At 39.8% G+C, this 23,452-nt stretch overlaps 1 protein-coding gene across 2 annotated transcripts in view; it reads right to left on the minus strand.

Annotated features, from left to right (window-relative positions):
• Positions 1-21,689, minus strand: part of PTGER3 (prostaglandin E receptor 3) — a 69,299-nt gene extending 47,610 nt beyond the window's left edge. For both annotated transcript variants that reach the window (XM_060023822.1, XM_060023825.1), the window contains exon 1: positions 20,555-21,689. In XM_060023822.1, the coding sequence (XP_059879805.1) occupies positions 20,555-21,448 (894 nt within the window). In that variant the 5' untranslated portion in view covers positions 21,449-21,689. The remainder of the gene's footprint in view (positions 1-20,554) is intronic.
• Positions 21,690-23,452: the final 1,763 nt, after the last annotated feature.

Raw genomic sequence — 23,452 nt, forward strand, 5'->3', positions numbered from 1 at the left:
AGTATTAGTTGTTATTGTTGTGGTATTATTAACATTCAGATGTTAAATATAATAAAAGGAAGCAAAAAAGGTCCCTTCACTGTCACCTCTTAGCTAGTACATGAATTCCAATGAAGAAGAATGTGGCTATGACACACGACAGAATGGTAACTTGCCATGTCCAGTAGAGGTACAAGTCCCTTTTTGACTCCATCATCCATTAAGGTTTATGTAGCAGCCTTTTAATACATCTTCACAATCACTCTTTCCTTTCAGGCACTATGTAGATGGCAGATGAACACCATCAAGTACCATGTGATATTTGCATTACAAATGATAAACTTTATTTTTCAAAATGCTCTTCTGAAAAGATTCTCCTTTCCATTTTCAGGAAATCAGACTTTACAAAATCACATAAATTATAGTTAACACTTACAATTTTTTACCAGATTTGAGCAAAGTTTGAGGAAGATTAAATTCATATTATATGTAATGCAGGAACATGGAACTTGTAACCTGTTCATTTTCTATGTTTTCCCCCATTCAGCTGCTTTTTTCTCATCTGTTGATTTAGTTGGATTCATACCATTTGGTCCAACAGCAAAGTAAATAATAGGAACCAGAATTAAGCAAACATGAAGAAGAAATCTATTTTTCCCATGACTCAAATACCAAACTCTTATGAGAATTATACGCTTCTATGGAAGATAAACAGATCCTCCATTAGCTCCCTCTCTCTTTAACCTGTGAGTTCCGAGAGGAATTTTATTGCAGTACTAATTTCCCAGGGGAGATCTTAAAAATTAATAGGAGTAATTGTAAAATTATTCCTGTTATTATCTTAGGGACTTTTGTTGATTTCATTTAAAAACCTATATTTGATGTAAATATTTTCAAGAATAATTTTGCAGGAATTAGTGAACAGATATTATTGGGACTTGGAAATATCCAGCTCCCCACCCCATTGAACCAGAACAGCTTTGTTTGTATGTATTACTCTAAAGATACTTATTGAAGTAGTTTTCCCAGATAAATCAATTGGAAGATCATTGGTCTAATGCAGCTCTGTCCAAAAGAAAATAATTCAAGCCACAAATGTGAGCCACATGTATACTTTTAAGTTTTATAGTAACCACATTTAAAAAGTAAAAAGAAACATGTAGAATTGATTTTAATAATATTTTTAATTTATCAAATATATCTGAAATATTATTTCAACATGTAATCAATATAAAAATTATGAGACATTTTACTTTCTTTTTGTACTTAATCTTCAAAATCTGATATGTATTTTACACTTATATCTCAATTTGGAGTATTCATATTCAAGTGTCCAATAACCAAGTGCTCCGGGCTACCATATGGGACAGTGCATGTCTAGTGCTTTATACTTTTTGATGGCCTTCCACCTGTATTCTCTCAATTAAACTGCATAGATGTCATCACTATAGTGTCCATTATTGGTTGCCTGTTCAACATCCAGTCTCCCATCTCTGCTTCTCCCATCACATCTATTTTTTTTTTTGAAGACTAAGTGCTTCAGGGCTGACCCCATCCCTAGCTACTGGAAGTGTCTGCATCAGGGATGATGATATGACCCCATACTAGGAAATGAGTCCTAGGAGGAGGTTCCCTAAGGACATCTGGGGAAAAGTTTCTTCATTTTTAGGGGAGAGCCACAGAAAAAAACACAGCTTCTCTCTCCTGCTAGAGGTGAACTAGGAAGCATGTACTAGCAACCATCCTACTACCTGAGGGGAACAAGCCATAGGATGAGGCCAGACTGCAAAAGAAGGGGCAAGCTGGATGACAATGCTGAGCTTCTGGATTAATCAACTCTGAAGGCTGCCCCAACTCTGGGTTTGCAGTTATGTTTTTTATTCTGAAGATACCATATTATACCATCTCTAATAACAACTGAGGGCAACATAAATATACTGAAACTTTTGAGCATATTTTGAAGCATGTTTTTCCCCTCCTTTGTTAGTTTTATTGTTTCCCTATTGTTGCTAAAATTCCTCGTTGTTTAAGTGTTATCCCCAGGGCACCTTTCCAAATATCCATTTTGTTTTTTTCTTCTTTGGATACCAGGCATTGGAACAGCTGTTTTCTACCCACTGCTTCTAAATAACTTCTCTCTTGTTTTACAAAAACAATGCCGTTTCTCCCATCCTTGTATTTTTCAGTGTTTCTAAGAATTTTTATTACTAAGAACAATGTGGAAACAATAAAAGTTAACAAATAAAAGGAAAGGTGTAAAGTTTTTTTAAAAAATGCTCACAGTTTTACTGCATAAATTAGTACCATTTTTCATTAGATACAAGCTGTACTGGTGGCTTTGGAATAAAAAAGAGTTGGGTTTGATTTGCTCAATACCATTTACCAACTGTGGGACTTAAAGCAAGTTTCTTACCCAGTAAATGAAAAAGTAATATAATAAAATAAAATAGATAAATATTTTCTACCTTGAAAAATTTATGTGAAGATTAAAAACCATGTAACATATGTAAAACTCTTAAGGCCAAATTTAAATCTCAATTTTCTGATTCCAAATCTAGCATCCTCTTCAGTTTATTGCAACTTCATTTCTTCATTCATTCCACAATCATTTATTGAGCGCCTGCTATGGGCTACGAAGATTTATAGACAAATATGGCAAGGTCTCTGCTCTTTAGCAGTTTACAGTTTATAGTACATCAGACGAATAAATGGATATTAACAAGAGGGAGGCCATTTCATTTAGCGGTTCATTACATAGGCTATAAAGTCAGACAAATCTAGATTTGAAGGTCAGGTCTGCTTTTTGTTAACTTTGTGACCTTGGGAAAGTTACTTAACATCTCAAAACCAATTTCCTCATCTGAAAAAAGGAAATAAGAGTATCCTCTTGTAGTGCTGTTGACAGAAGAAAATGAGATTATGTCTGTGAAATGCTAAGCTCAGTGCCTGTTGTAAAGCAAGCACTTGTCTACTGTGGGCAATCATCCTCACTGTCATAATAAACACTATGACAATTGTAAATATAACTGTGCATAATTAAGTAAAAAGGGTATGTGCATGCACTATGGAGTATAGAAGCAGAGCATTTGAATCAGTCCCCAGGATTAGGGAAGCTCTGTCCCCTAAAACAGCAGAAGCTTCTGGAGAGTTTTGAAATACCGAGTTCACACTTTTAAGTGTGAAATTGTGCGAGTCATTCTAGGAACTTCAGATTGATTTCTATGACTGAAGATAGGGATGCTGGGGGAGGAATGGAAAATGAGAGGTAAATGTGGCCAAATCCAAGATCTTAAGGATTAAACTAAGGAATCTGAAGCTTTTTAATCTGGGTGAGACGGTGCTGGATGGAAACATGCCTGAATTCCATGTTAGAGAGTCACTGTGAACACACTAAGTTTCAGTAAGGTTCAGGCTCTTTTTCTTCTCTATAATTATAAGAAAAAAAAAAAAAAAGATGAAAGCAGGTTTGCAAGAGTCCCAATTGTACTGTATCATGTTAGAAGTTTTAAGATTGTCAAAACAAATTTTCTAATTTTGACTTTAGTCAAACACTTCCCCACTAAGCAATGAGAACTCAATAAACAGTTTTATTTGTTTTATAAATAGTTTAGTAAAAAGAATAATATTTGTGAATTGTACTAGCTGAAAAATATTTGCCTAGTAAAACTTTACCACTGTATATGAGTGTTCTAAACCTGGAGAGACAGACAGGATGAAATTGATGGCACCCTTTAACAGAAAAAAACTCCTAAATAGTAGGTATCATGTTGAATGGAATCCTTTAACTGTCTGTTGTAGGACAAGCAAAATTTCTTGTCATTTCTACAGGGATTTTGACAGTATGTTCTCTAGAAACCCAAGCTCCTAAGAAGGGCAATCAATTAATGAATGAACGAAGATACTGCAGGAAACCTTTAATCACTGTAATTATATGACCCATCCAGTTTCTGTGATTATTGACTATTCTCAATCAATCTGTTCTTTTTTGTGTGACATTTTCAATGAAGTAACTTGAAAACGTTTTAGTAAACTAAAAAGAAAAGACAACCAACGTGAAAGAGATTTTTACAGCATAAAAAATCTAGCTGCTACCAATTTCTAGGGGTAGGATTGGGGAGAATTTTTTAATTGTTTAAATTTTAGTATGTGCAACTGAAAGATGAGGATAAAAATACCAAACTGATAAACTTGTGAAGATTAAATGAGATAATAAACTAATTCTCAAGTACTTGCATATAGTAGGCATTCAATAAATATGTCCTTTTGTTTTGTGGGTTTCTTCAGCTTCCTCTCCACCAGTCTCACTACACTCCAACTCCCCAATAAATGACATGAACACACACATACACACAACACACACAGGTGTTGAAAGATACAACATTACTGTCATAATGTTTCTAAGGATGAATTAGATGATAACAGTGAACTCCCATCTTTTATTATTAATGCCCCAATTTTGACAAACTTTTTCTATATATTCTGGGTGGGAGAGAAATCTCAGCATATACCTCTCACTATCAGTTCCTACTTCAAAAACAAGTTGCTGCACGTGCCTAATCCTTCTTCTAGTAACCCCTTCATATAGCCGGGGGGGGGGGGGGGGGGAAAGCAGTCAGGTTTGCCCCCAGGACACAGAGACACAAAAAGCAATGGAGTTTGTAGTTCATCCTAGCAGCACGCAGCAAACTGTTTTGCAGCAAGATCTTGGCAGTGTGGCCTCATGCTCAGTATCTAGAATAATCTGTGTCCTGCCTCTTCTAAACCTGGCCTGCCAGCTTTCCCTCCGATATCCTTTTCACATAGGCCCTTTGTGCTTGGAGTCAGATTCTGCTGTTTGCAACCAAGAATCAAGTTGAGGGAGAAGACAAGAGATCTGATGTCAGAGGATATTTCCACACTTCCTGAAATTGATCTACAGCAGAATTTAATTACAAATAGATGCTAAAGAAAAAAAAATCAAGGTGTTCCCTAATATCTTTTATAGAACAAAAGAGAAGAAATTAAGAAATTTACTTCTGGATCCAGGCAAATCCTTAATCTATTCTGGAGGAAATTATTACCATTAAGTAAATTCAAAAATATGCCACCCAGCCTGTGGGCTGTTAGCACATCCACTGATTTATAAAGAGGAAGTCACAGATTAACATCAAACCCAGACTGCAATTCACCCTTCATGGAAAAATCAAGAAAGAGCTTCCTTTTTCTTCTCCTGTTGCCTCACTGTGGTGTTGATGGCATATTTGTGAGCTTTCAGAGCCTTATACAGCTACCTCTGTTCCATTGGAAACTTCACATTACACTATTAGCTCACTTCTGGACAATTCTCTGAGCCTAAATCTTTTATCATAGCTTAACAAAACTCACAATAGTCTTTGAAGATGAAGTGCGGTCCTGAAACTTTATGTCATGTATAACTGTTTCTTGTACTTACAAAAAAAAATAATAATAAAGAAGAAAGAAGGAGTGAGGGAGGGAGGGCCAAAGGGAGGAAGAGAGGAAGAGAGGCAGGAAGGGAGGGAGGGAGGGAGGGAGGGAGGGAGGAAAGAAGGAAGGAAGGAAGGAAGGAAGGAAAGAAGGAAGGAAGGAAGGAAGGAAGGAAGGAAAAGAAATTTGTTGAAACAGCCCTTCAAGAAGACATTGTCACTGAAATACTGTATTGCTACAAAGGCAAAATTAAACCCCTACATGCAGGCTGTAAATATAAACCTATTAACCTAAAGCTCTGAAAAAAAGTATATGGGACTTGGCCAATGAGCTGCAAAGCTATATTTTAGGTTGGTTCCTTAGAAGCAGAGCCTGAATTGGAGATTCTGACACAGGCAAGAAGTCAAAGTGAGAGATACAGAAAGAGAGAGTCCTGGCTTCTGTCTTCCACAAGGCCACCTCCACTCTGGGCACCCCCAGCAATTTATGTAAATCAAGAAATCCTCCCCCCACCCTTTTTTTTTTTCTTAAACTAGCTTGCTTTAGCTTGGTCTGGATCTTCTTTGGGGATGATGATTCTTATAACATCCTACTATTGTATAAGCAAACTTTGCTCATTTCCCTTTCTCTCTGACTATTCCAATTCACATCTCAGAAAACAAAAAAAAAATAGTGCCCATTAGATAGAACTTAATCCTAAATCTGCCCATTGCTAGCTGTGTAAGCCTAGCGCGGTCACTTCCATTTTAAGGAGTCACAAGGAAAGTCATTTGTGGACAGATAGCCACCTCCCTACCAGAGGCTCAGAGAGGAAGACAGGACCCTATTTCTTGTCATAGTTACAGGACAAGGGTTAGAGAAATCACAGAATGTCTTATAAACTCTTATCTCCAAAATGCTCTATGTGAATATATCCACTTCTCCACTCCAGCCTCAGCTGTCATCGACCCTCACGTGGAGAACTTCAACACCTTCTATCTGGTCTCCCTGCTCCCACTCTGGCCTTTCTGCAATCCAGTCTTCACACAGCTTTGAGAAGGGTCTTTTAAAAATGTAAATCCAATAATGTCACTCCCTTGCTTCAAGTCTTCCAGTGTTCTCTTAAAATCATATCAAAACTCCTCTGCATGGCCTCACACAATCTGGATCCCAACACGGTCTCTGACCTCAATTCATGGTACTCTACTCTCTCCATGTTCATCTCACTTCAGCCACACTGGACTTCTTTCTATCCCTTGAGCCCACCTTGAGGTGAGGGCCTTTGCTGTTCCTTCTGCTTAGAATGTTCTTCCTGGAGATCATTCATACCTGGTTCTTTCCTTTCTCTCAGATCTCAGCTTAAATGTTACCTCTCATTTAAGAGGCACCTTTCTCTCAAGACCCCATCTACAAAAGTTTCCCAGGCTCCCTCTATCACATCACATTGCTTTATTTTCTCAACAGTATTTATCACAATCTGGCTTTCATCTAATTTAGTGATTGACTTTCTCCTTCCACTAGAATGCATGTTCCCCGAGAGCAGGAAACTAGTCTGCCTATTTAACTACTATATTTCCAGCACCTAGAACTGTGCCTAACACATAGTAGTTACTCAATAAACAATCACTGAATGCATGAATGGATAAATTCTGAATGGTCCCCAGCTTTTTTCCTATATTCAAAATTGACATGGAAAATAATGTTGCTTTTTTGAGTCACAACCTCAAGTTTCTCCAGGGAATCATTCAATAAACAACACATTCCTTGAGGACAAGGACCATGCCATTGTTCTGTCAGGTTGTAGCACAGTGCCTCCCACACAACTGATATTCAATAAAGTGTCACTTAAATGAATTAACACATCATGGCTCCTGCCCCTGACATTGTCAAGATAACTTCATGTTATCTTACTGTTTATTTACATTGATTTAGTAGAACTCCTTGATACCTAACTTAGAAGTATAGTGTCATATAACTTTAAAAATAAAAGATATCTCTAATTAAATTTAGTATTGTTCCACATAAACCAAGGACAAGAATTAGCAATACTCCAATTCAACCAATATAAGGGAAATTAAATTTTTCTAATAGAAAGAACAGCTCAAGATGAATTGGGCTACATTGAGTCACCATGGCTTGGAGAAAAGAGCTTGGCCATTGATTCCCAGTTTGACTACTTACGTTGAGTGTTACCTTGAATGAATCACTCAACCTCTTTTAGCTTTGGTTTCTTCGTTATCTGTATATTGGAACCTCATAGGGTTGTTGTAAGAAATAAAGAAAATTATTTGTGAGAAAGAGCCCAGAACATGAATGTAAGGCCTGAAACCATAAAGCTCCTAGAGGAAAACATAGGTGGTAAGCTCTTTGACATAAGCCTTCGTGATGATTTTTTGAATCTGACATCCAAAGCAAAAATGAACAAGTGGGATTACATCAAATTATAAAGTTCTTCACAGCAAAGGAAACCATCAACACAATGAAAAGGCAACCAACTGAATGGAAAAAAAAAATTGTAATTCTGATTACAGAATTCTGTAATTCTGTATATCTGATAAGGGACTAATAACCAAAATACATAAAGAACTCATACAACTAAATAGCAAATAAACAATCATTTAAAAATGGGCAGAGGATCTGAATAGACATTTTTCCAAAGAAGACATACAGATGGCCAAAAAGCACATGAAAAGACGCTCGACATCACTAATCATCAGGAAAATGCAAACCAAAGTTACAATGAGATATTACCTCACACCTCTTAGAATGGCTATTATCAAAAAGATAAGAATTAACAAGAGCTAGTGAGGATGTGAAGAAAAGGAGACCCTTGTGCACTGTTGGTGGGAATGTAAATTGGTGCAACCACTGTGGAAAATGGTATGGAGGTTCTTCAAAAAATTAAAAATAGAGCTACCATACAATCCAGCAATTCCACTTCTGGGTAGTTATTGAAGAAAACAAAAACAATAACTTGGAAAGATATATGCATGCTCATGTTCACTGCAGTGTTATTTACAATAGCCAAGATACGGAAACAAAGTGCCCACTGATGGATGAATGAATAAAGAAGATACACCCACACACACAATGGAGTATTACTCAGTTACTCAGTCATGAAAAAAGAATAAAACTTGCCAATTGTGACAAAATGCATGGGCTTCCAAGGCATTATGCCATGTGAAATAAGTCGGAGAAAGACAAATATCATATGTTCTCACTTACATGTAAAATCTAAAAAAAATAACAACAACCAAGCTCAGAGACAGACAGAACAGATGGGTGGTTAACAGAGGTGAGGGTGAGGGTGAGAGAAATGGGTCAAAAGGTAAAAAGAAAAAAATTAATAATAATAATAAAAGAATATGTTAGAGGGTGAGAATTTACTGTGTGCCTAATGTTGTTTCCAGATCCTCAAAAATAAATAAATAGATAGATAAATAAATAAATAAAATTTAAAAATAGAATTAAAAAAGAAATGATACACAGTAGTATTTTATATTGTATATATTGTATTATACAATAAATATATAGTATTTATATTTTATATAATATATTAAAAACACTTAAAATGAATATACTAGATTCATTTGTGTCAACATGGATAAATCACAAAACATCACTGTTAATTGAAAAAAGGAAAACTGCAGAATAATATGTATAATATGACACCATTTTGTAATATACACACAAACAATACTAAAACAGTGTTCTGGAAAATCATAATAGTGATGACTTCTGGAAACTGAGGAGAAGAAGTATCTGTCACAAGTCGGAAGTGGGATAATGAAGCTAACATTTATTAAGTGCTTATTAGTGTGATATGATGTTTAAGTGTTTTACATATATTATTACATTTGATCATAAAAGAAAGAGAGAGAGAGAGAGAGAGAGAAAGGAAAAGAAAGAAAGAAGGAAAGAAAGAAACTAGCACAATGCTTGCCTCTAAGAAAATTTTTTGTGCCCCTTAAAAAGCAATAAATTTCCTACAAGTAAAGTATTCAAACAAAGCTTGGACAATTTCATCAAGAATATTCTAGAAAGAGATCAAACAAAACATTTGTTTTACTAAATGACCTTTTATAAACCAAGAGATTTTATAAGGTCAACCTTCTTATTTTACAAACATACAACAGAAGTATAGACAAGAAATACAGCTTGTGCAAGATGAAATACAAATTCCTATTTCTAATTTTCAAGGCAATCTACCAACACACTCCTCCCTCCCTTATCCCTCAGTCCCTATTTGACTCATAATATTTCTTGACTTTCTCAAGCATACTTCAACAAAAACAGATTTGCTTACCATTTCCAGCACACCTGGCTCAATTTTTCCCTCTATGCTTCTGCACTGACTCTCACTCCCACTGCCAATTCTATACCAAGCTATGTCTCTCCTTTCAAAGCAACACTTAAGGAAAAAAAGTTTATCCTTATTAATGTCTCTACATCTTCAACTGACCTCAGTACTCAAGGGCTCTGATGCCTCACTTTTCTAATTCATAAGGCAACCTGAGTGACCTTCTTAATACACAAAACAGAACAAATCACTCCCTTACTCAAAGCTAGTTGTTTTCCATCATACTTGAGATAAAAATCTATAAACTCCCAAACAAAAATGACAGGGTTCTACATGGTTTGGCCCTGTCTACCTCCCTGGCTTCACCTTAAAGGCACCGCCCATTTTACTCACTCTAATGTACCCATCTGGCCCTCTTTAAGTTACTCTAATGTTTCCAGCTCTTTCCTACACTGATGGCTTTGCAAGCTGCTCTTTCTTCCTCAAGTAACATCTTTCAAGATTCACCATAAATGATATTTTCTTAGGGAAGCCCTCCTTAACCACCACTGCATCCACCAATACATCAAGAGAAGGTCCTCTTTGACACTTTCCCAAAGCACCTTTTTCTTGCCTTCATAACACACCCATTGTTTTAATGATGTATGTAAGGGAATGTCAGAAGCTGCCCCCTCTTCTCTGTTCAGGTGGGCAGAGCAAGTCACATTGGAGCAGATGCTACAGAAGTAAGAAACATTTACTTTGGTAAATGTAGAATGAGTAGATTTACACAGTGGAAACTTGTGTGGTACAACAAAGGAAAATCCATGCAACACACATGGTATAAACTGCTGATCACTTGGGAAGACGTAGACCATCATATTTTCTGGAAAAAAAAGGCTGAGAAATCTAACCTCCTCTCCCAATATCTGAAGCCAAGAAACTTAAAGCACAGTAACTTTGGCTACATTCAGTAGAGGGAAAAGACATGGAAAGCCTTAAAAGAAAATTTACTGGAAGAGAAAGACAAACTTGTGTGGGGATGATCTGAGTACAACCCAGAGCCTAAGGATCCAAGAGGGAAGGTTGGTTCCAGGCAGTATGTGGCCTGAGGTCAGCTACTCTCTGGGTTCTTACCCTGTAGCACAGTGGTTGCGCTCCAGGGAATTGCTGGTGAGCTTCGGGGCTGAAGTTATGGGTGTGAATTAATGTGCTCTCTAATGATTGCGCCCAAGCACGGACCCACTACAGCCTGGACAGGGACGTGATCCATCAGGGCCTCACAGCAGCAGTGGACCAGCACTGCCCTTCAGCCCAGACAAGGCCAACCTGCAAAAGCTGAACCACGTGGCAGTGAAAGCAACCAGGGTAATGACCCATCAGACTGGTTACATTTGTTTATTGGAAGGATTGTTTATTCACTGTCGGTCTACCTTAGTGGATTGAAAGCTTCATGGAAGAAGCTAACATGTCTGCTTGGCTCACTCTCAGGGCTACCAAGTACAGCACAGATGGCACCCTGCTCCACAAGGACTGTCATGCACATAGAACATGATATGAAGAGTGCCCCCTAGAGCCATGTAACCATTCAGCACCTACAACCGTAGGCGTCAGCCCTGGTCACCACCGTATCACCAGAGTGGCAGGCACGTAGCAAGCAGTAAATATTCACAGAATAATTGTATAACAGAATGCATGATCTACTCTGTCCATTTGCATACATTTCTATGATTTTTCTTAAGAAGTCTTTGGGTATGTTCCCCCACATATTTAATATAGTATGTCCAAAAGGAACAATTTTATTTATTTCGAGCCACAGGAAGTCAGAACCGGAAGGAAGGTTAGAGTGGTAACTGTTTTATCTTACTGATGAGGAAAGGGAAAACCAGAAAGATACAGTGACTTTTATCCTGTGGTAAAGAAGCCAAGATGAGAACCCTGGGCTCTTGCCTTCCAGTGCCTTATTCTATGGCCCTCACCTGCTTCTTCCATCACTTTCTCTTTTTTTTTTTAAACATTTTTATTGGAGTATAATTGCTTTACAATGGTGTGTTAGTTTCTGCTGTATGACAAAGTGAATCAGTTATACATATACATATATCTCCATATCTCCTCCCTCTTGCATCTCCTTCCCTCCCACTCTCCCTATCCTACCCGTCTAGGTGGTCACAAAGCACCGAGGTGATCCCTGTGCTATGTGGCTGCTTCCCACTAGCTATCTATTTTACATTTGGTAGTGTGTATATGTCCATGCCACTCTCTCACTTCGTCCCAGCTCCAGCTTACCCTTCCCCCTCCCCATGTCCTCAAGTCCATTCTCTACATCTGTGTCTTTATTCCTGTCCTGACCATAGGTTCTTCAGAACCTTTTTTTTTTTTTTTTTGGATTCCATACATATGTGTTAGCATACAGTATTTGTTTTTCTCTTTCTGAATTACTTCATTCTGTATGACAGACTCTAGGTCCATGCAGCTCTATTTACAATAGCCAGGACATGGAAGCAACCACTTTCTCTTGCTCTTCTTACGAAACACAGGCAGAGGTCACTAACTGCTGTTTGTGCCTTTGACTGCTGAGGCAATAGTCTATTTGGGGAAATATGGATGTGTGTGCTCTACTTGACCCAAACAAGGTGGTTGGTAGCAGGATGTTATCAGGGAAATGTCATACATCAAGACCACAATGAAAGCTCCACTCTACTGTCTGGTGAATTTTTCAAGACATGCCCTATCTTTCAGAATCTCTCTTTCAGCATTAACAACATACTCCTTTTTCCAAATTTTCATGAATTTCACCAAGAGCAGCATATTCTCAACCACAGAAAATGACACACTGAGTATTCAGAAAGAGGGACAGAAAAATCAAATTTACTTTTAGGAAATAAAAGATTAGTAAAAAGTGTATTTTTAAAATTATACTTTATTTTTATTAAATAATTGCTTAAAATAAATAGGCTTCCAGTTCCAATTTGGCCTTCTGTCTTTGTATTATCAAGATTTTTAAAAATAGTAATGCTATTTGGTGTAGAATTTATCCTATACGTATATTACATGACTCTTACCTTAATTAGTATCTAATTTCCTTCTTTCTAACAGAATTAAAGTGTGAAAAATCAAACCTCCTCTTCTGTCTCTGCCAGCATCTTTCATTTTTAGATTTACAGTCCTCAAACACCTATCATAAAAATCAGTATGGTAAAATAATATATAGATTTTGAATAAGTGACAAGATCAGCCACTGAAATGTCCTCTTTATAAATGTTGCCCAAGAGTCTGGGAGGGCCATTGGATGGGAAAATTACACTTTGTGCTACTTGCAGATTGCAAATAATATTAATGTCTTGTCAGGACCTGGTCTAACTGTGAGGCAGTTTACAACTTTGTGTTTCTCATGCTGTGGTCCGATTTAAGGCTTGTGTGAACACAGTTCTGGGCTGTGAGTCAGTGGTGGAGATTCTGTGCAGTCCCAACATTCCTGATCACCTGTGAAGAGATGAGGACAACCAAGGCACAGGTTCTATCCTTAAGAGGTCTGCAGAGTAATCTGACCTAGGACAGCAACTAGATGCACAATTAATTTGACTCATTTACATGAGGACAGGTCTGAGCACACCACGTCCCTGACTGGAAAGACAAGAGACACATTCTAGACAGAGGCCTTCAGAGCACGAGGTAGTGGGCACTCCTCCACATTCAAGGGAAGGGTGAGATGGGATCCAGCATGTTTTAGATTTAGAGGGTTACCTGGCAGCTGTGTGGGCGAAAGCATTCCAGAGCTGAGAGAATGCAGAAGATTGATGGCGACAGGGGGAGAAGAGGAGGAATGAATTACAGTACCTTGTAAAAATTTATGCACCATTTTTCTTATTTTATTTTTTTCTTTTTTTTTTCTTTATTGGAGTATAATTGCTTTACAATGGTGTGTTAGTTTCTGCTTTACAACAAAATGAATCAGTTATATATATACATATGTTCCCATATCTCTTCCTTCTTGCGTCTCCCTCCCTCCCACGCTCCCTATCCCACCCCTCTAGGTGGTCACAAAGCAACGAGCTGATCTCCCTGTGCTATGCGGCTGCTTCCCACTAGCTATCTACCTTACGTTTGGCAGTGTATATATGTCCATGCCTCTCTCTCACTTTGTCACAGCTTACCCTTCCCCCTCCGCATATCCTCAAGTACATTCTCTAGTAGGTCTGAGTCTTTATTCCTGTCTTACCCCTAGGTTCTTCATGACATTTTTTTTTTCTCTTAAATTCCATATATATGTGTTAGCATATGGTATTTGTCTCTCTCTTTCTGACTTACTTCACTCTGTATGACAGACTCTAGGTCTATCCACCTCATTACAAATAGTTTAATTTCGTTTCTTTTTATGGCTGAGTAATATTCCATTGTATATATGTGCCACATCTTCTTTCTCCATTCATCCGATGATGGACACTTAGGTTGTTTCCATCTCCGGGCTATTGTAAATAGAGCTGCAATGAACATTTTGGTACATGACTCTTTTTGAATTATGGTTTTCTCAGGGTATATGCCCAGTAGTGGGATTGCTGGGTCATATGGTAGTTCTATTTCTAGTTTTTTAAGGAACCTCCATACTGTTCTCCACAGTGGCTGTATCAATTTACATTCCCACCAACAGTGCAAGAGGGTTCCCTTTTCTCCACATTCTCTCCAGCATTTATTGTTTCTAGATTTTTTGATGATGGCCATTCTGACTGGTGTGAGATGATATCTCATTGTAGTTTTGATTTGCATTTCTCTATTTTTTTCTCAAAAGTCACATTCTCCACCACATTTCCCCACCAGTTAACTATAACTAATCAAGCTATGAAACATCACTTGTCTCTTTTCTCCAGTTTCCTGGGGGGAAGTTCTATCTGAAGACAAGAAGTCAACATTATCATCCAGTAAAACATCATAGTAGTATTCCTAATATGGAAGAAATATTCCCTATTATTTTCACATACATTTATTTTGGTTTTCATTACAATCTTGTGAAATAGGCTGAGTAGGTGTTTTTACTCTTATTTTACAAAAAAAAAAAGGAAAATAGTTCCCAAAGATATCAAGTAAACTGTCTAAGGTCACACAATGAATTACGTATGTCACTGGGACCAGACGCTGTCTTTTGATTTACGTGCTCAGATATTCAGTTAATAAGATCCTCTAGAGAGGATCAATCAAGGCTCCTCTAACAAAGTGACTGCTAACTTGGGAACTTAACCAGTCCAAGATGGGTGACTGCTCGGCAGCAATAGCTGAATGATTGAGGGGTGAAGTGTAAAGTGGGAAAATGGAGACAAAAGTGTTCTGAGTAAAGGGAACAGATTCATCATTCCATAGTGCTACTTCCGTGTGCATGTGTCCCTCTCATGAAAAAAGTCACACATTGTTCAACTGTCATTTCTATGTAAGAATGAATTACTATGTTTACTCTAAAAAGTTGACATATACTCAAGAGACAAGATATAAGAGGAATCCCCAAAATTAGGTTCCTTCTTTGGTTACTTTCATTAATCTATGAAAACTGGAATATTCTAGGGAAAATGGGGACTTGAGAGGCCATCTAATAATCCTCAAGAAGCATGGTAGGAGTTGAAATACAAACTTCTTACTTACCTCTATGATAAGGAATTGAGGGGAAAAGGGGGATTCAGAATGTGACATGCTACAGTTGTAGATCTTAAGAGTTGCAAGGCAAGAATGAGATGCATGTCGAATCCTGGTGGATTATAAAAATGCTACCCGTATGTGAGGAGTTTGAGGGAGGACTTCCCTCCCTGCTTTCCCACACTGTAAGGCAAGGACTAAAAACTGAAACACGACACCCAGTACCCCTCACTACTACCTCTCGGCTCCCCCAGACGAATCATCAATCATCCTCTGTTACAAATGCCTGTAGTGCATATTCCTGAGTGTTATTCCCAGAAAACTGATCCTATGGAAACTTTCATAATTGAGTTATTGACCTTTACAGCTTTTTCAAAAGAGAAAGGCCAGGGAGTCACAATTATGCTACAACTCTAGACCATCTGAATTTCTTCAAATATGATGGCTTAAGAATTTGTTTAATTCTTGGCTCTCTCTGACAAACTCAAAATTTAAAAAATCTACATTTTTAAGCCCTGATTTATGCCATTAATTTTCAAGTTATACTTGCTTCTGGATATATCATTTAGATAATCTGCCATCTCCATATGCATGGTGTCCCAAAACCCTAGAAGCCCCCATTCTTATAAAAAAACAATTGACCAAGCAGTCTCCTTCCCAAACTTCTCATTCTGGATCATTAAACTATGATTCTCCCAAATCTCTCATAATTCTCCTGAGCATAACAAATGGAAAAAGACCTTAGATATTAGCTCTACTTTTGCACTTTACAGATAAGAGGATACATAACTTGCCCAGTACTACTATTAGGATCAGAATTCTTGGCCTTTATCTAAGCTAAACAAACAGATCAACGACAACAATAAAAAATTAAAAATAAACTCAGAGTCAGATATCTTGAATTAGAAATCTGGTTCTAATATTCTTTATACTTGAGTTCTTCATCTGAATGATGTAGAAAATAGTGGCAATCTCACAGCATGCAGTTAAATGAGGTAATATATGTGAAAATATTCACCTCAAAGAATAGGACACAGTAGATGTGTAAGAAATGTTTGGTGAATCAATCACTCCTTAAATTGACCATTTCTAACAGCATTAGTTCTCTCTTACCTTTCTTTCTCTGACTTATCTCTTCCCACAGTATCTACTCTTAGAGCCTAACCCACCTGCAGAAGCAAGTTGTAACTGATCTCACTTTCCCATCTTCCAGTCCAAATCTATCCACACACTACAGCCCTGCCAATGTTTTCAAAACTCATCCCCCTATTCAAAAACCCAAAATAAAGGTTCTATGGCCTACTGGCAAGAGAACACAGTCCTCATCCTGTGTTCATCCTAACTACCTCAATCCGGCCACAGGAACCTTTTCAAACCATTCCTCCCGTGGTTCCAGTGTGCACCCTCTGTATTCATGGGCTGGGTCCACAGACACACACATTCTCAGCCATGAGGTCAAGCTATGCCATCCCAGTTCTTCCTGGAAGCCTACTCTGGCAAATTCAGAGAGACTTTCTTCCCAGAGCCAAAGGCACTATTAATTACATCCAATCTTGTATTGTTCTCTAAGTTTTTCACTCATAAATGTAGGAATTCTACTTCTCTGAACAGATTATAACGCTTTGACCAGTTGTTAATAAGTCTACTTAATATCCCTTCCATAGTGCTTAAAATGTATTGTAGTAAACTCAAAAAAAAAAAAAAAGTCTGAGTAATCTCAATTCTTATAAAAACAAATTATAGAAGTTTTTTCCTATAATGTCGATTCACATGTTTAATCATTTTCCCTGAAGCAACATCCTGAACATGGCAGAAATTAATAGGCAGAGAAAATTAGCAATTTGATAATATTTTTAATACTATAAAATAGCATTACTTCTGTAAAATAATGTATTGCATCTATTTATCACATGAAGTATATTTAAGACAAATTTCCTTTGTCAAAATATAACCTTAAATTAAAAGAAAACTTACATCTATATTGCAAAACATCTCCTTGAATCAAAGCATCCCTGTCGGCATCTGTGGATGTTGAGCAGGGAATTTGCTAGTTCAAGATTAAAGGCAAAAGTTTCTAAGACTGCTTTTATCCAGTTCCAAAGTTGTAGACAAGAAACTCTTCCTCATACCTCTCTTTTCACAATGTTGATAGTTAGCTTTACATCTACTATTTTTAAGACAGCTACAGCCCACGTTCTACCTGTTTGAGGAGTACCAGGTGTACAAAAGTATAAAATGTAGTCATGGCTTCCTCTAAACAACAGCCTCAGGTTATTCCTGCTTCTGGAAACTTGGCTTCAAGTCAAACAGCTGGACTATTTGGTGAGTTCATCAAAAAATGTAACGAAAATAATAAGTCAAACAGATTGCATTGCTGAGTCAACTGTCTGATTCCAACAGAATTTGATGCCTCATATAAATATCGACTAAGAACTGTAGTCCATCTACCAACGGTGACATCATTTCCCACTGTAGTCTCACTTAATTTCACATTTTCTATTGTACTTTGTAAAGTTTCTGGAAAAAAAAAAAGGTAAAAAAGCTTTTGTTTGCACCGTAGATAAACCCTCAATTTAAGTATTTGCATAGCAGGAACTTGTAGCAGTTGGGATGTTTTCTTATTATGGTATCTCTACTCTGCTAAGTTTTTCAGCAATGACAACTGAATATTATTATAGTCATGATAGTTTTCCAAGATAAGATATACTCAGGGTCTTTTTAAGTAAGGAGTTTGGATAATTAGATTAGTATCCTATGCCCAATTCAGAGAAAGCTAATAGGGAATCTATGTTTTATAGTTAGAAAAAAGTATAAAAGACAATCTCTCACTTCAACATTAATACACTGAAAATTCAATTCACTAAATTCTAGTGTTTTCATTCTTATAATTCCCTAACCTATTAAGAAAGCAGTTTTGCCAGCTTCTTTCCTTTGAAATAATTCCAACTTTGTACTGTATATCTTTCTGAAGATAGTTGGAGATTTAATTTCAATGGTGCACAAAACAGAAGATAGAATAATTTCCTTTAGTTTAAAAAATACCTATTTTGGAAACCACGAATTTCTTCTCTTTGATACGATGACATGTTGAATTTAAGTTTAATGTTTTTATGAGAACTGAATGAATAAAGTATCTGATAAAATGCAGCAAACCAACAAATATTTTAATTGCAGCTATTAATTGAAATTAAATAAGATGAATTCCAAATACAGTCTTTCTTAAGAGAGTGAGTTTGGCCATCCTAGATTGCAATTTTCAGAACTTATCTAAAGTCTTCCTAAGGTTGCTATGCTTATCATATTAGGATCAAAAGTTTTGAAATAAAAACCACACTACATAGTTTCTCTTCTACTTAAAAAAAAATCAACTATAAGTCTGGTTAACTGTATGAGTAAGCATTTTATTTGTATCATTTACCTTTTTTCTTGGATATATAGAGTACAGATATAAAGAGTGTGATAGAACAAACTCAGATATGTCGGCCTCAAATGACTGTTGTGAAAAATTCAAATACTCTGTTTGCCTTTAAAGTTATGTTAATTATCAACTTTAGCAAAGTGCTTATTATTTAGAACTTTTTTTCCTTCTATTTGGCCACCTACACACTACAGAAGTAAATATGTCTAAAATTGGTGCTGGCTTTGATAAGCCATGGTGATGACATCAGCCTAGGTTCTAGCTCCCGGAATGCAGAACTGAGACCTTACAGCGATTTGTGGGCTATGAGGTTCCAACATAACTCTCCTTGTCACCATCTATTACTGATTGGGAGCCAAGACTCCTGCTCTAGATATATTACACCAGTTAAATACAGGTATTTTATAATATCTTTGTTGTCAAATGCAGGGGAGGGTGAGAGGGAAAAGGAACTACAGTTCTCTTATAAAATAGCAGGGATTTAAAACTATACATGGTGCACAACAATGTTAATATACTTAATACCATTTAACTGTACACTTAAAAGTGATTAAAATGGCAAATTTCATGTTATGTGTATTTTATCACAATTAAAAAAAGAAAACTATGGGATTTCCCTGGCAGTCCAGTGGTTAAGACTCCATGGTGCCAATGAAGGGGGCACGGGTTCCATCCCTGGTGGGGGGAAGTAAGATCTTGGGTGCCGCTGTGCCTGTCCAAAAAATTTAAAACACAGAAGAAAAGAAAAGAAAACAAAAAGAAAAAATATACGTGGGTGGGTTCTGAAAACCGTGCCATGGGATTCAGGAGTTTTTCACAACTGTCTAATAAATTTCCAGGTCCAATATATCACCTGTTATAACCCTGTCACAGTGACCAGATCGCTCTTTCAGGAACATCTACTAAACCAGGCTGCTTGGGGCCTAAAAAAGCAACCATTCATCAGGAATTAGTAAACAGCACTTACACAAAATGTCTAGCTAAAAGTATCCCAGAGGAAAACATGGAAAGTACGAATGTAAGAGAAAGCGTTAGACTAGGAGCATGTGGAAACTCACTTGCTCCCGAGCTGTGGCCCTCGTGGGGAGCCAAGAAGTGCAGGAACCTCTACTTCCTATCCCAGGATTGGCCTTGCCATCAGCCCTGCGCGGTAGCCACAAGGACAAGCAAAGGCTGGTCAGGGGGAGTTACCAAGTCTCAGGGCCCACTGGCTGACTGTCGGTTCAAGCATTTCCTAGAGGGAGAGGATGCAGCACAATTTGAAGGGGCTGAGGCTGCCTGAGCGGCAGGATGCTTCTTCACTGTCCTGCCTCCCTTCAGGAGTGAGCCTGTAAGTAACGTGAGCGCTGGCTGCTCCGGGAGGGCAGGCAGTGGCTCAGAGACTGCAAGACGGCTGTGCCTGTCTGCAGTGGGTCGCAGGTAAAGTACTTCTGCAGACTGAAAATCGACTCAACCTGCGAGAGGTATTTGAAATAGGAGAACACCCAGAGCACCGAGCTACCGTTGTCATCGCCATCCTGCTCCCAATGCACCCGGGAGAAACATCTATTTCTGCACAAGCACTGAAATGATACCTGGGTATCCTCTTACTCTCTCCGGTTAGAACGTGAGCAGCCCTGTGGTCCCCATGCGTGTACAATCAGAGCCTAATGCGATGCCTGGCACTTGGAAGGGGCTCAGCAAGTAAGTGAGGAGCTCAGCTCTGAACCCGCGACCAAGATGGCACAGGCAGAGCCCTCTCCAAACTTCTGTGCTTGCAAACACATCCCTGCAGGTGCTGCCATTTCCAAAAGTCTCCATTGCCCGCCGGCGCGCACGCTCCCACCCCGAACTCCCCACGCCCTGCAACTACCTACCAGCAACGGCGACCAGCAGACCGACAGCACGCACATGATCCCCATGAGCTGGATAGCCGTCTCGGTCGTGATCCGGCCCCACTGGGCGCTGGACTGCGACGCCGTGGCCTTGGCCCGGCAGCGGGACACTAGGGCCTTAATGGTGGCCAAGTTGCAGGCGAAGGTGACTGCCAGCGCTGACAGCCCCAGGAAAGCAAAGGAAGAAGCGAAGAAAATGTTGCCCCGGTTGTGCGAAGGGCTAGTCCCATTGCCCCCTGCCCCGGTGTTAATGAAGCACCACGTCCCGGGGCACTGGATGGTGTACTGACCCACGCCCAGCACCGGCAATAGGGCGAAGGCGAACACCGCCAGCCACACGCCGAGCAGCACGGCGCGGGTGGAGCTCGTCTTCATGTGGCTCGAGTACCAGTGCGGCGCCCGGGTGGCCAGCGCCCGCTCGACGGCCATGGCGCTGGCGATGAAGAGCGAAGAGAGCCCAAAGACGGTCATGATGAGTCCGAAGAAGGTGCACAGCCTCCCAGACGGGTCGAGCTGCTCCCAGCGCTGGTGGGACAGGTACAGGACGATGACGACCGGGCTGGTGAGCAGCTGCCCGACCAGGTCGGTGAGCGCCAGCCAGCCGATGCATAGCAGGAACGACTTCTTGCGCTTGCTCTCCCGGCGCCGGTAGCTCTGAGACACGAGCAGCATGGCCAACGCGTTGCCCACGAAGCCAGTGATCAGCATGGTCATCGGGAAGGCTACAGACACCGAGCCGAAATCCTCGCCGGGCCCCACGGGACGCGTTAGGTTGCTCCGCGTCTCAGCGGAGCGCTGCGGCGCCCAGATGCCGGGGTAGGATTGGTTGAGGCGCGTGCAGGAAGGGGAACTCTCATGGCCCCGCGTCTCCTTCATACTGTCTTCGAGGTGAGGAAGGAACGGAGCCCTGAGAGCAGCGACGAGAGCCGGCAGACCGGACGCGGGAGGCGGCGGTTGTCGGTGGAGACTGGGGCTGGGGCTGGGGCCGCGGCCGAGCTGCCCTCCATGATGCGGGGCTCAGCCGCCGCCTCACTTCGCCACTTCGGCAGCGGCGGCGGGTCTTTCCGGAGACACAGGCAGCCGCGCAGTCGGCTCCGGGATGCGTCCGGCTCCCAGGCGTGTGGAGGTGCCCGGCCGGTCCTATAAGCCCGAGGGGGGCGGGGCGCCCGTGGGTGTCGGCCAAAGTGCTGTGGGAGGGGATGCGGCAAAAACTGAGCGCCTCTCTCGGCTGCTGCGCGACCAATGCCTTGGCCGCCTGGGCTCGGCAAATCCCCCGAAGGACTCCTCTCGAAATGTTCCAACTCCTGGCCAGAGCGGACGCCCAGCCAGGCCGCCGTGCCCGGCTCCGCGCCTCCTCCGGTTCTCTGCCAGAGGAGCGTCCGTGGGCGGCGGGGGCTACAGTGTCTCCCTGGTCTACCCCACCTCAGCCAAGTTGCCAAGGCGGACCTGAGCGCCGGCCCTCCCCCTTCTCCATCCACAGAAGCTTGTGCAAGGACCAGGTCTTCCTCCTGAAGCCCTTTTGTAACCCTGGCAAGTGTCATTCACCTGACGCTAAGCAATCTAAGCAGAACACTCTCCCGTTGCATAGATGAGCCTGAACATTTTTCCCTTTCTGCTTCGGGACTCTAGCATGATCATGAGCGGACCAAGCTGCTCTGTCCCCAGGGGCACACTGAAACTATAAAACTAATAGTGCCTTGAGATTTAAGGGGATAGGTACAGGAAAACAAAATAAAATCAGATGGTCGAATTCAAAAATAAAGAAATCCCAACTACAAACCTACCCCCATCCCCCGCCTAAATTCTTCCCCTTCATTAAAAAAAAAAAAAGTTAGCTAGGGCAAAAGTGACTAGAGGCAGGTGGCAGCCACTCACTACCTCACTCTTCCACTATCTCAGTGCATCTGAGATATTGAAATCAAAGGTTGCTTGCCCTTGGGAGTGAAGGCAGGGTGGGGCGGAGGGAAAAGGCGAGTTCTTACAAAGTCTCCAACTATCTTTCTCCACCCCTGGCCCATTCCTATGCAATTAGGACTGGAAACTGCATTTAGATGTTATGTAGGCCTTCACATTTAGTGAAAGTGGGCATAATCGCCTAGTAACATCTTTTACTAAGCCAATATTTTATGTTTCACAACCATTTTCCCATTCTTTTTCAGACATCCTCCAAGGTCCTGTTGCTATTATTATTATTCCCCTTTTAAGGTGAGGTAACTGAGGCTCCATGAAGTTAAAGGATGTGCCCAAGTCTTTCAGCAATTCTCCATTCTCCATCTTCTTATTTGAAGCACAGTTTTCTTTACATAGGTACCATAACCACTCTCAACAGGTGAAAATCAGTGGTAAGACCAGCTGTTCTCAAATCTAGGGAAAGCCTGGTTTTTCTGCCTCTTGACCGGGAAATGAAAAGATCTTAAAATTTACAAACTTCATTTTTCCTCATATTTAAGAAATTAGACCTAATCATATAGCACTATGAAGACCATTACTCAGACTTCAGCTTGACTTTCAGAGCAAGCCCCGGTCAGTTCAGTTCTTCATGTTGATATTCTTATTGGGTGTAAATCAGTGGTAGGAAATGAGAATGGAATATGTTCCCCTGCATTCTTTCCTTCTATGCTGTTGTTTTGATTCTTTATGAGAGTTTGAAAAAAGAAAAAATCATTATAGGGCTATATAGTTTTTAAAGGAGAAAAAAGCAAAAATGTAATGTAAACTCTATTTTAACAACATACATTAATCATATCACTAATTTCATTTTGTGTTTTACTGTTAAAATTTTTTTACACTTTTGAAATTTATTTCTCTTTTAAAATGTCATGTTTCTAATGAAAACAATAGCTAGGAAGGAATGAAGTGGTTTGCCTTTTAAATCTTTCC

The sequence above is a fragment of the Delphinus delphis genome, chromosome 1, assembly GCF_949987515.2.
Source record: "Delphinus delphis chromosome 1, mDelDel1.2, whole genome shotgun sequence".
Lineage (NCBI taxonomy): Eukaryota > Metazoa > Chordata > Mammalia > Artiodactyla > Delphinidae > Delphinus > Delphinus delphis.